Source organism: Chiloscyllium plagiosum, unplaced genomic scaffold, assembly GCF_037043375.1.
Source record: "Chiloscyllium plagiosum isolate Xiang-an unplaced genomic scaffold, Cpla_swu_hap1 HiC_scaffold_9, whole genome shotgun sequence".
In the NCBI taxonomy this organism is placed as follows: domain Eukaryota; kingdom Metazoa; phylum Chordata; class Chondrichthyes; order Orectolobiformes; family Hemiscylliidae; genus Chiloscyllium; species Chiloscyllium plagiosum.
The window spans coordinates 59,178,844-59,191,504 of NW_028270147.1; the positions used below are offsets into that span (position 1 = coordinate 59,178,844).

Consider the following 12,661-nt stretch of genomic DNA (forward strand, 5'->3'; position numbering starts at 1 on the left):
CGTGGTTTAGTGCATGACGTACCACTTCCGGAACACAGAGGGATAAACAAACTGCTAATCTCCAAATTAGGAGAATCACGTGACATCTTAACCAATGAGGTGCAACTAAGTGCTCGAGCTCGAAATTCAAATATATGGTGATGGCGGAGCTCGGGCTCGCGCTGTACCCGCGGCGGTGATGGTGACGGGACGATAATAGTGACACTATCACCATCCTGATCACTGACTAAACTGACAATTCATACCAAATTGGCAAAGCATGGAAAGCCGTATTATCACGCCAGGTCCCTACAGGGCTACGAAGCTTGTAAGTTATTTTAGGTGTTAACGGCTGCCTGACTGTTTGCAGAAAATGACTTTTCTTAAATGAATACTCTGCTTGCAGAATGTAAGCTGCTTGCTGGCGTTTTCCAGGAGTTGGAGTTGGGGTGGGGATATGGTGGATTGGAGAAGTTTGGGGCGAGGGCGAGATATGGATGGATCGCGTGGTGGACAAATGCAGTCCAAAACTGCTAGTAATACGGCTGATTTAAGTAGTGTGTAATTTTGAGACCACTTTGATTCTAGACTTCTTTGTGTTACTGGAAAATAAATGAAAAGTTGTTGGAAACCTTGGAGACGTGGGGGAACTGAATGTTAGTAAAGGTAGGAGTCAGTACCAGGTGGACGGAATGGCTGGTGAAGGAAGACAAGAATGGCCTTTTCCAGCACCACTTATGTAGGTGTTGGAAGTTAAAAGAAACATTCCTGCATCCTAGCATTGGATTTGAGGGTATAAAAGTCTTGTACTCCATCATGGATCCCTTGAAATTCTATTGGAAACATACTCCTCTAAACCTGTTTAATGTTAGCTTAGATGTTTGTATGTCTGATTAATGCAATGTAGTTGAGAGTGTGTTGCTGGGAAAGCACAGCAGGTCAGGCAGCATCAAAGGAGCAGGAGGATTCGTTTTGGGCATAAGCCTTCATCAGGAATGAGGCTTTTAGGTGGAGGGGTGGGCTGAGAGATAAATGGGAGGTGGTTGGGGTTGGGGGGGAAGGTAGCTAAGAAAGTGATAGGTGGATGGAGGTGAGGGAGAAAGTGAGAGGGGGGAGTGATGGACAGGTCTGGAGGATGGTGCTGAGTTGGAGGCTTGGGACTGGGATAATGTGGAGGGATGGGAAATTAGGAAACTGTTGAAATCCACATTTATCCTGAGTGGTTGCAGAGTCCCATGGCGGTAAATGTGGTGTTTTTCCTCCAGGCATCAGGTGGTGATGGTTTGGTGGTGGAGGAGGCCCAGTACCTGCATGTATTTGATGGAGGTGGGGGAGGAGTTGAAATGTTCAGCCAGGGCGGTAGGGATGGTGGGTGCGGGTGTCCCGGAGATCTTCTTACAGATTGTTTCAAAAAACATGTCCTGCCTCCCTGATGTAGAGGAGACCACACTGTGTGCAACAGATGCAGTAGATGACATTGGTAGAGTTCCAGGTAAATTTCTGATGGATGTAGATGGATCCCTTAGGGCCTTGGACGGAGGTGAGGGGAGTGGTGTGGGAGCAGGTTTTGCATTTCCTGCAGTAGCAGGGAAAGGTGCCAGGAGTGGGTTTTGGGCTTGGGGTGGGGTGGAGTGGAGTGGTGTGCGTGGACCTGACGAGGGAGTCGCGGAGGGAATGGCCTCTCCAGAACGTTGATAAGGGTAGGGAGGGAAATATATCTTTGGAAGCAGTGGAGGATGATTCGATGTATGTGGAAGATGAGGGCTAGGGGGTTCTGTCCTTGTTGCGTTGAGAGGGGTGGGGTTTAAGGGCAGTGAAGTGGATGAGCATCAACGATGTGGGAAGGGAAGATGCAATCATGGAAGAAGGAGGCCATCTGGGACTTTGAGGTGGAATTGGTCACCCTGGAAACAACGCAGCAGAGGTGGAGGAATTGGGAATAAGGGATGGCTCTCCTACAGGAGTAGGTTGGGAGGAGGTGTAGTCCAGCTAGCTTGGGAGTCAGTGGGCTTGTGGTAGATGTCTGCAGTTAGTTGGTCGCTGGTGACGGTGATGTCCAAAAAGAGGAAGAAGGTGTCTGAGATGGTCCTGGTGAATTTGAAGTCGAAGTGAAAGGTGTTAGTAAAGTTGATGAACTGTTCAACCTCCTCGTGAGAGCACAAGGTGGCGCCGATACAGTCACCGATGTAGCAGAGGAACAGGTGGGAGATGGCGCTGGTGTAACTACGGTAGATGGACCATTTCATATATTTGACAAACAGGGAGGCGTAGCCGGCTCCCGTGCCAGTGCCCATGGCTTCCGACAAATGGGCAGGTGTAGCCGGGTGCCCATGGCTTCAGTCAAACAGGTAGGCGTAGCCGGGTCCCCTGCGGATGCTCGTGGTTTCCGGCAAACAGGTAGACGTAGCCGCATCTCATGCGGCTGCATGTTGGATTCTTCTGTACTGTACTATGATGTCCATCCTCCACTTCATCTGTAGTGAAGGAGATAACATTGGGGAAAATATCTGGCTGGTGATAAACCTAGAGTGGGGGACATCAGCACTGTCCATAATCCTGGATACCATGACTCCTGAGCTGCTCTTTTCCTGCTGTCTGATCTCTTCACTGGTGTCTATGAATCAACAATAAATTTGTTTTCAACATGAAATGCTAATTGTTAAATCCTTTGGCACAAAAGATTTTTTTTTTGCTTCAATTGGTGAGCGAAGCAATGAGATCAACCCAGTATGCGGACAGTAGAGAGCAAGAGAGGTATCAGGAAGGGGATTAGCCAGTACTAGCAGTATCATCCATTCAGAAGTGGAAGCTGTGAAGTCAAGAACTGGGTAAAAGTTGTCTAATACCAAAGTTAAGGAGCACCAAGGACAGCCCACAGAAGGAAGATTGTTCAACAAGATAGTATCTTCTCATTTGTTTATATTCATTTAAGTTTTGTATGTATAGTTGTGAGATTTGAATACCTTTGGGTGTATGCTATGATGCAGTGATGCTATCGTGAGTAAATCTCTTAATTTTCAACACTTGTCAACTTCAATCATACTGCTGTTACCTTTTGTTAAAATTAAGTTTTCCTATGCCTTCAATTATTTAAATTATAGTCCTTCTAATTAAATGTGTCTAACTCCTTGAAAATGCTCGATGTTTTGGCCTCAACTGCTTTCTTTGGCAGAGAATTCCACAGGCTCACCATCCTCTGGGTAAAGAAACTTCTCATCAGTCCCAAAAGGGTTACCCTGTATTCTTAGTGACCCCTGGTTCTAGACTTCCTGGTACAGATGAGGAGTCATCTGGAAAGTGGTGAGCCTATGGAATTGCCTGCCACAGAAAGCGATTGAGTTCAAAACATTTAATGTTTTTAAAACCAGTTTAATAGATCTCTTGGAGCAAAAGGGATCAAAGGGTATGGGGAGAAAGCTGGAACAAGGTACTGAGTTGGATGATCAGCCATGATCATAGGTCGTGGCTTGAATAGCTTATTCCTGTTCCAATTTTCAGTTTCTATCATGAAAATCCTGTATTCCACCCAGTCTAATCCAGCTAGATTTTGGTTCTGTATCCAATGTTGTTTGTCTAACTTCCGGTGATTATAGTCAAAACCAATCCAGTCTCTCTTACTTCTGTCTTGCCATCTCAGGAGTTAGTCTAGTAAATTTTTGTTGCACACCTCCATAGCCATAATATCTATCATCTGAAAAGGAGACTAAAATGCACATCATACTCCATGTGAGGTTTCACCAAGACCAGGTAAAATTGCAGAAAGACATACCTGCTCTAACTCTCATTCCCTTGCTACGAAGGCTAACAAAGCATTTACCACATGCGTCACCTGCATGCTTTCCTTTCAACAACTGTTGCACAATGACATCCAAAAGATGTTGCACTTCCTACTATTCCAATCTATTGTCATTCAGACAATCTGCCTTTAGTTTTTGCTGGTAAAAGTGGATAACCTTGCATTCATCCACTTATTTCTGCCACGTGTTGGACCACTCAACTTGTCCAAATTACACAAAAGCATGGCTATATCCTTCTCTCAGTACACCTTTCCACCCAGCTTTGTGTTTGTCTGCAAACTGAACAGTAATCCAGAAACAAGTTTAAAAAAATAACTCTGCAATCAATAATTAGTTAAGTGATCTCACCTCGTGTTGGATTGAAGTTATGGCCATTGCTTTCAAAGGGGCTGCTCCAGATGTAAGTGGTGTGACTGTAATCAGGTGGGTCTCTAATGAATTTTGTTTTTAATGCACTTAGACCACACCACCATCTTACCAAAGACAATTAGGAAATCACAATTAATGTTAGCTTTGCCAACAATGTCCAGTATGTGAAAGAATATTTTTAAGTATTCCTCCATGTACTTTTTAAAAAAATTGTACTTCTTCTGAGTTGTTACCAGTTTATTGCAATAGAGAGATGAATTAGAGAAATTAGATTAGATTAGATTACAGTGTGGAAACAGGCCCTTCGGCCCAACAAGTCCACACCGACCCGCCGAAGCGCAACCCACCCATACCCCTACATGTACCCCTTTTTACCTAACACTATGGGCAATTTAGCATGGCCAATTCACCTGACCTGCACATCTTTGGACTGTGGGAGGAAACCGGAGCACCCAGAGGAAACCCACGCAGACACGGGGAGAATGTGCAAACACCACACAGTCAGTCGCCTGAGTCGGGAATTGAACCCGGGTCTCTGGCGCTGTGAGGCAGCAGTGCTAACCACTGTGCCACCGTGCTGCCCACAAATGAATAGGGCGGCACGGTGGCACAGTGGTTAGCACTGCTGCCTCACCACGCCAGAGACCCAGGTTCAATTCCCGCCTCAGGCAACTGTCTGTGTGGAGTTTGCACATTCTCCCCGTGTCTGCGTGGGTTTCCTCCCACAGTCCAAAAATGTGCAGGTTAGGTGAATTGGCCATGCTAAATTTCCCGTAGTGTTAGGTGAAGGGGTAAATGTAGGGGAATGGGTCTGGGTGGGTTGCTCTTCGGAGGGTCGGTGTGGACTTGTTGGGCTGAAGGGCCTGTTTCCACACTAAGTAATCTAATCTAATCTAAATTTTAAAATAGCTCCTGTCCAATTGTCACATTTTCCAGAACTGTGTTGGAGGAGCTCTTATTTTTTCCTTTTGGATTTTTTTTCAGTGGAATGAATTGACCAAGCTTTTTAGGGCAGGAATGCCTCTGAAAAAACATAGAATGCACTTGAAAAAATACACTAACTGTTTCATGGCTTCTGAAGCAGTGGATTGGCTACATGAACTACTGAGAAGTAACAGTAATTTTGGGCCAGAAGTGACTAGACAACAGACTCTACAACTATTGAGGAAGTTTTTGAAGAATCATGTAATTGAAGATATAAAGGGAAGATGGGGAGCAGAGAACCTTGATGATAATAGCCAGCTCTACAGGTAAGAAAAGAGATGGAGGAATTTGCATTTACAGTATGTTTAGCTGTTTCTTGGGATATCCTAAAGTGTTCATAATTATGTGTATTCCAACACAGTTATTGGTGCATAGATCATAGTGGGCGGCACGGTGGCACAGTGGTTAGCACTGCTGCCTCGCAGCGCCAGAGACCCGGGTTCAATTCCCGACTCAGGCGACTGACTGTGTGGAGTTTGCACGTTCTCCCCGTGTCTGCGTGGGTTTCCTCCGGGTGCTCCGGTTTCCTCCCACAGTCCAAAGATGTGCAGGTCAGGTGAATTGGCCATGCTAAATTGCCCCTAGTGTTAGGTATAGGGATAAATGTAGGGGTATGGGTGGGTTGCGCTTCGGCGGGTCGGTGTGGACTTGTTGGGCCAAAGGGCCTGTTTCCATACTGTAATGTAATCTAATCTAAGTTATATTTTTGAATGTCTAAGCATTCATTCACAAAGTACATTTTTTTTGTGGTTCAATTTTTATGGTTTGATATGTTAATCAAAGCAGTTAGCCAAAGTCTTATCTTCTATGAGCAATAATGATCTACAATAGCAAAGATTTTCAAATCTTAGAATTTACTTTATTTTCATTTAATTTTTGTTTTTGTTTCCAATCAATCTGAAGTTCTTACTTCAACTTTGCTCCTATCTCCCCTCTATCCACCTCCTACCACTTCACACTCCAATTTGTTTCACAGGGCCATCTTTTCCTCCTTTAGATTTGACTATTATGAAATCAAACCTCATGTCCATTCAAGCACAACTACATTTCCTCAGATTCTGAAGCAATTTAAGTTCAAATGTAGCAAGATCTGGACAATATCTAGGCTTAGTGATGGAGATGTACAGCATGGAAACAGACTCTTCAGTCCATGCCAACCAGACATCCCAACCTAATCCCGTCCCATTTGCCAGCAGTTGGCCCATATCCCTCTAAACCCTTCCTATTCATATACCCATCCGAGGAGCAGGAAAATCGACTTATGAAGGGCTTTTGCCCGAAACATTGCTTTTCCTGCTCCTCCCCCTACCTCAGGAAAAGATCTTGTCTATTTATCCTATCCATGCCCCTTATAATTTTATAAATCTCCATAAAGACTTCCCTCAGCCTCCAAGACTCCAGGGAAAACAGCCCCAACTTTTCCCTATAGGTCAATTCCTCCAACCCTGGCAAATTCCTGGTAAATCTTTTCTGAGCCTTTTCAGGTTTGACAACATCCTTTCGATAGGAAGGAGACCAGAATTGCATGCAATATTCAAACAGTAGCCTAACCAATGTCCTATATAGCTGCAACATGACCTCCCAACGTCTATACTCAATGCTCTGGCATATGAAGGAAAGCATACCAAACGCTGCTGCGACTCTACTTTCGAGGAACTATGAACCTGCATTCCAAGGTCTTTGTTCAGCAACATTCTCCAGGACCTTACCGTTAAGTGTAGAAGTCCTGCACTGATTTTCTTTTTCCAAAATGCAGCACCTCACATTTATCTAAATTAAACTCCATCTGCCACTCCTCCACCCTTTGGTCCCTCTGATCAAGATCCTGTTGTAATCTGAGGTAACCTTTTCTGCTGTCCGTACGTGTCCATACACCACCAATTTTGGTGTCATCTGCAAACTTACTAACTGTACCTCCTATGTTCATTTCCAAATCACTTATATAAATGGCAAAAAGTAGTGGACCAAGCACCAATCCTTGTGCCATACCACTGGTCACAAGCCTCCAGTCTGAAAAGCAACCCTCCATCACCACCCTCTGTCTTCTACCTTCAAGTCAGTTCTGTATTCAAATCTCCCTGTATTTCATGAGATCTAACTTTACTAACCAGTCTACCATGAGACACCTTGGCGAACGTCTTACTGAAGTACATATAGATCACATCCACCACTCTGTCCTTATTAATCCTCTTTGTTACTACAAAAAACTAAATCAAATTCATGGGACATGGTTTCCCACGCACAAAGCCATACTGACTATCCCTAATCAGTCCTTGCCTTTCCAAATACATGTAAATCCTATCCCTCTGGATTCACTCCAACATCTTGCCCACCACCGATGCTAGGCTTAGACTGACAAGTGGCAAGTAACATTTGCACCACACACATGCTAGGTAATGACCATCTCAAATAAGAGACATTCTTGCTCTGCCCTTGACATTCAATGGTGTGACCATCACTGAATTCCCTCTATCAACATCCTAGGGGTTACCATTGACCAGAAACTCAACTGGACTTGTCATGTGAATATAGTAGCTACAGGAGAAGATCAGAGGCAATTGTGGTCTTCTGGCCTTTGAATCCAGGCCTCTTGTCTCAATGCCATATGCTCCAGAAGTGTGTAATAACATCTCTGAAAAGGTTGATTTTGGAAAATATAAATATAAAAGGATGTACTGACATTGGAGGTTTTTCAAATGAAATTCACAATGCTGATTCCTGAAATGAAGAGTTTGAATTATTAATAATAGTTAAATAAATTAATTTGGTTGGAGTTTAGATGAATGAAAGGTGATTTTTTTTTTGTTACAAAATATTAGATTGAGATGGCTTGACAAGGTAGATGTTGAGAAGATGGTTCAACTAATGGGGAACCTCGAGCTAGGTGCCATGCTTACAGAATAAAGTGGCACTGATTTTAAAACTATAATGCCATAGAATGTCTTCTCCCAGAGGTTAGTGAATGCCTGCATTTTTGTTTTACCACAGAGGGATGGGAAGACTAGAAATTACCTCGAGGTGGTTGATAGGGAGTTGATTCCTATCATTTCAAAAATCTATGATGAACTGGCATGAAACAAGAGTTGTGGTCTGGAGCAGATCAGCAATAATCTTGTTGAATTTCAGGGCAGGCTTGAGAGATTAAATTGCCTACTACTCTTTTGTACGTTCTTTGTTTATTGTGAATTGTTGGGTACATATTATTTGCTTTAATTGAAGTTCGTATTGTGTTATGACAAGTTTTTTTGACTTGTGTTCTCTGTTTTGATCTTGCAGTTATTACAACTAAAATACATTGCATGCATTTTTTCACATTATACTTGGCTTCAGAGCAACTCTATTTATTTACTTACCTGAAAAATTGTGTTGATGTACTTTTGCACAGATTTCCTACAACATCCCCATTGAAAGTTGTTCCTAATCATCCTCCATTTCACAAAACAAATGCTGCAAGCAGAAGTACCAAGGTGAAAGGTGGCTTTTGTGAATTACCCAAGACAATGACCAAGGAAAATGACATTCTTCAATTTCAGGTATTAGAATTCTTAATCTGCATATGAATATCTGTACTGTTTAATTGCTCAATTATTTCCATTTCCACACATTGTCCTTTTGAGAAAATACAACTGATCGCTTTTTTGTAATATGAATTTTAAACTACATATTCTTGCCATTGGATGTTGCTAATGCTGTTTGTAATGTGGTGCTTTAGCGTATTTACAAGTGCACTAATTGAAGGATACAGATAACAGTACTTTTCACTAACCTTCCTATTCTTTGGGCTTACAGAAGCTGCTGTAGGAGATTTAGACATGGAGCTTTCAAATATGCATGGTGTGTCAGCAGCTAAGCTCATCTCCACAGAAAACACAATTTAAAAAAAAAAACTTCAATTCTGGTTCCTGCCCCTGAGACAGTCTTTTCCTGAGGCCTCAATTGCCATTCAACATCTGCCTTCTGCTTGAATATACTGTCTTTTCCAGACTTGCCAGACCAATTCCTAGGATTGATCTTTTTAATTATAGTGGTGCTGGAAAAGCACAGCAGGTTAGGCAGCATCCTCGGATGCTTTCTGGCCTGCTGTGCTTTTCCAGCACCACTCTAATCTAGACTCTGATCTCCAGCAACTGCAGTCCTTGCTTTTGCCTGAACTTGTTAATTGCCAACTTCTGTTATCTGTTTAAAGAAATACTCTTCCCAGGACGTTGTTGAAAGGACTCTTTAATCAAGAATCAGCCTGCCATTAACCTCCAGGCCTGGTCTTGCAAACCAGCAAAGGCTTGCTTAGTCTATTCTGTTTTTTCCTTTTTTTTTTGTAAGTCATTCCAAATTCCATCTGGCATTTCCAGCTGTCAATTCCTAGTTCACAGTCCAAAACCAAAATTGATAAAAGAATAAAAATAAACTTGGTGAAAATACTAACTCAGTTAAAATTAACAACTGACTTAGCATTCTCTGTTTGTGGCAGAGTGTTCAAAATCTCTTCTACTGTGTGTAGAATTGCTTTGTAGTATCTTTCCTGAATGGCCTTTCCCTAATTTTCAGACTATGTTCTCTAGTTAAAAAGCTCCAGACAGAGGAAATAGCTCATCTTTTACCTTGTCTACCCTTTTGGCAAGTGAAAATAAAGCCCAGAACTGTGGATACTTGAAATCTGAAACAAAAACAAATTGCTGGAGAAACTAAGCCAGTCTGGCACCATCTGCAGGGAGTAAGCAGAGTTAACATTTTTGGTCCAGTGACCCTTCTACAAAACTGACAGTAGCTAGGAAATGATGGTAGTATATATTCTGTCGATGGAGTGGGGTGGAAAAAGCGTGGTTGTTAGATGGACATGAAGTCCAGAGGGAGCGAGAGACAGTAAGGCAGATAAAGGGATGAGTAATGGTTAGCCAGTGAGTAAGAAAAGCTGATAATAGGGAACAGTAGGTGAAAATTAGCTGGGTCTAGTGAAAGCAGCTCGTGTTCTGATAGTACCTGGGGTATGGAGGGTATATATAGGATATGGAAAAAGATGTTCAGACCCTAAAGGAATTAAGCACTACCAAGTTCTGAAGGCTGCAGGGTATCCAAGTGGAAAATGAGTCACTATTCTTCCAGCTTGAGCTGAACCGCACTGGAGCACTACAGTCTGAGACAAATGTTGGTGTGGGAACATAGTGATATGTTGTCGTGGCTTGGGGTCATTTTTGTGGACAGATCATGGGTGTTTGCAAAACAGTCATCAATTCTGAGTTTTGTCTCTCCGATGTAGAGAAAAACCACATTGTCAGCAGTAAATATAGTAGACCAGATTGAGTGAGTGAAGTGCAGGTTCTGTTATATTTCTGTTTGCATGTGACTTATTTTTCAGTGAACAATAATATTGTGAACTTGTAACCTGCAGAGCACAAAACTTGAAGTTACCCAACTATGAGCCCATTGAATTGGATGCACTTGTCAACAATACAAACAAAGGGACTAAGGGTAATCTGAGCGTCTAGTCCATCAAAATGGAGAGATTAGTGTTGGTTGATGAGCACTTCCCAATTCAAGCATCTGTTTGGCATTTCAAACAGTGTCTAGTCAAATATAATATAGTCTAATAGAGTATCTTGCACCATCGTGCTTAAAAATGGTGGTTATCCTTTGGAATTGTCTAATTGGTACTGAGTTCAAATATAATCTTGTTCTGTAGCCCAACGCCTTAAAGTGGATTGAGATCATTCGTTCATTTCATATCAGGACATCAAAATATTTATATCTAACAAATCTGAAGGATCACTGGACCCAAAATGCTGCCAGACCTGCTGATTTTTTTTCCAACAATTTCTTTGTTAGACTTAACAGTTGTCTGACGCTAGTTTGATTTGAAAGCAAAGCTTATGTCTGGCACGATAGTGCTAACAGACTAATTTTAGGATGAATGCACATCCTTGAAATGTAGATTAACCAGATTAATTATTGAAGTCCCAAGGGCAGCATTATGACTAATGCAGTTTAACACAGAATTGCCAAACTGGTATGAGAATTTGTCCTATTTGTTAATTTATGCCAGTGGCTGGGATTTCCATTAGTTCTACCTTTTGATACTTCATTGAAAGAGGTGAAGAGTTATTTCATCTTTATCCTTTTAACAGCAAAATTCCAAAGTAAATTCATGCTGTAAGATTGACATGGTCCCCTTGGCTTGGTTTATAACTTTGTATCCTATATATGTTAAGAAGAAAACTGAGTGGATTTATTGTAAAAATTGGGATACTGAACAGGTAAGGGCTCTTTGAGCTTCCAAACATTATGTTGATAATCCTGAAGGGGAGCAAGATCCTGGCAGGTGTGACTCTATCAAAGTCACTTGCATGAGGATCTCTTCCTCCTTGGAGAGGTGTGCTGCGTCTTTACAAGAGAAGCATTTACATTTCCGTTTTCTGAAATGACTCTTTTTTTTTTTTAGTGTTGCCTTTGTAGCGTTGGCTTAGAGATCTTAAACCTAGTAATAGATTTCATGAAGATCAAACTGCTGGCTGACCCCCCCCCACCACTTAATCCACCTGTATGATTTCCTGATAGTTCAGTTGGACCGATTTTCACCCCCTGAGCATAATGATATTTGGTGAATGTCATTCATTTATGTATCTGACTGGCCAAACTTAATTACAGAAGGCCTTGGTGTAGCAGCTAGTAATGCAGAACCCAGAAGATTGGTGAGTCTGTCTGTCAGTCAGCCAGAGTTGGGGTTGTGGGAATGGAGGAGTAAATGATGAGAGGGAAAAATCAATATGGTTGATAGGGGAGGCTGTGCCTTCCACAAGATACTGCTTGCCAGAGGGGATGTCATCTGGATACCTTAATGATCTCCAAGTCAGGTGTTGGGTATGCCATGACACCCATCTGCCTTGCCCCTCTTGCACACCCTACCCACCTTGCCCCTCTTGCACACCCACCCCCAACCCACATTTCCTTTCCCCGTCCCCTCCTTTCCCCACCCCCTTTCTTAATTGGGTGCAGTTATGGTCTCATTCCCTCATCCACCCCCCCCCCTCCCTTTTCCCATCCCCCCCCCTCCCTTTTCCCATCCCCCCCCCTCCCTTTTCCCATCCCCCCCCCTCCCTTTTCCCATCCCCCCCCCTCCCTTTTCCCATCCCCCCCCTCCCTTTTCCCATCCCCCCCCCTCCCTTTTCCCATCCCCCCCCATTTTTCCCCCCACCCTTCCCCATTTTTCCCCCCACCCTTCCCCGTTTTTCCCTCCCCTTTCCCCATTTCCTCCCCCCTTTCCCCGTAGCCCCCCCTTTCCCCGTTCCCCCCCCTTTCCCCGTTTCCCCCCCCCTTTCCCCGTTCCCCCCCCCTTTCCCCGTTCCCCCCCCTTTCCCCGTTCCCCCCCCCTTTCCCCGTTCCCCCCCCCTTTCCCCGTTCCCCCCCCCCCTTCCCCGTTCCCCCCCCCTTTCCCCGTTCCCCCCCCCTTTCCCCGTTCCCCCCCCCCTTTCCCCGTTCCCCCCCCCTTTCCCCGTTCCCCCCCCCTTTCCCCGTTCCCCCCCTTTCCCCGTTTTCCCCCC

General features: G+C 43.7%; 1 protein-coding gene across 2 annotated transcripts in view; it reads left to right on the forward strand.

Moving 5' to 3' along the window:
- LOC122554401 (DEP domain-containing protein 1A-like) overlaps positions 1-12,661 on the forward strand; it is a 53,321-nt gene that overhangs the window by 10,327 nt on the left and 30,333 nt on the right. The window contains exons 1-3 of one of the 2 annotated variants that reach the window (XM_043699365.2): positions 237-307; positions 5,130-5,395; positions 8,515-8,662. In XM_043699365.2, the coding sequence (XP_043555300.2) occupies positions 260-307; positions 5,130-5,395; positions 8,515-8,662 (462 nt within the window). In that variant the 5' untranslated portion in view covers positions 237-259. Of the gene's footprint in view, positions 1-236; positions 308-5,129; positions 5,396-8,514; positions 8,663-12,661 lie in introns of those variants that run through there. The other variant, XM_087990663.1, reaches the window with a different exon arrangement.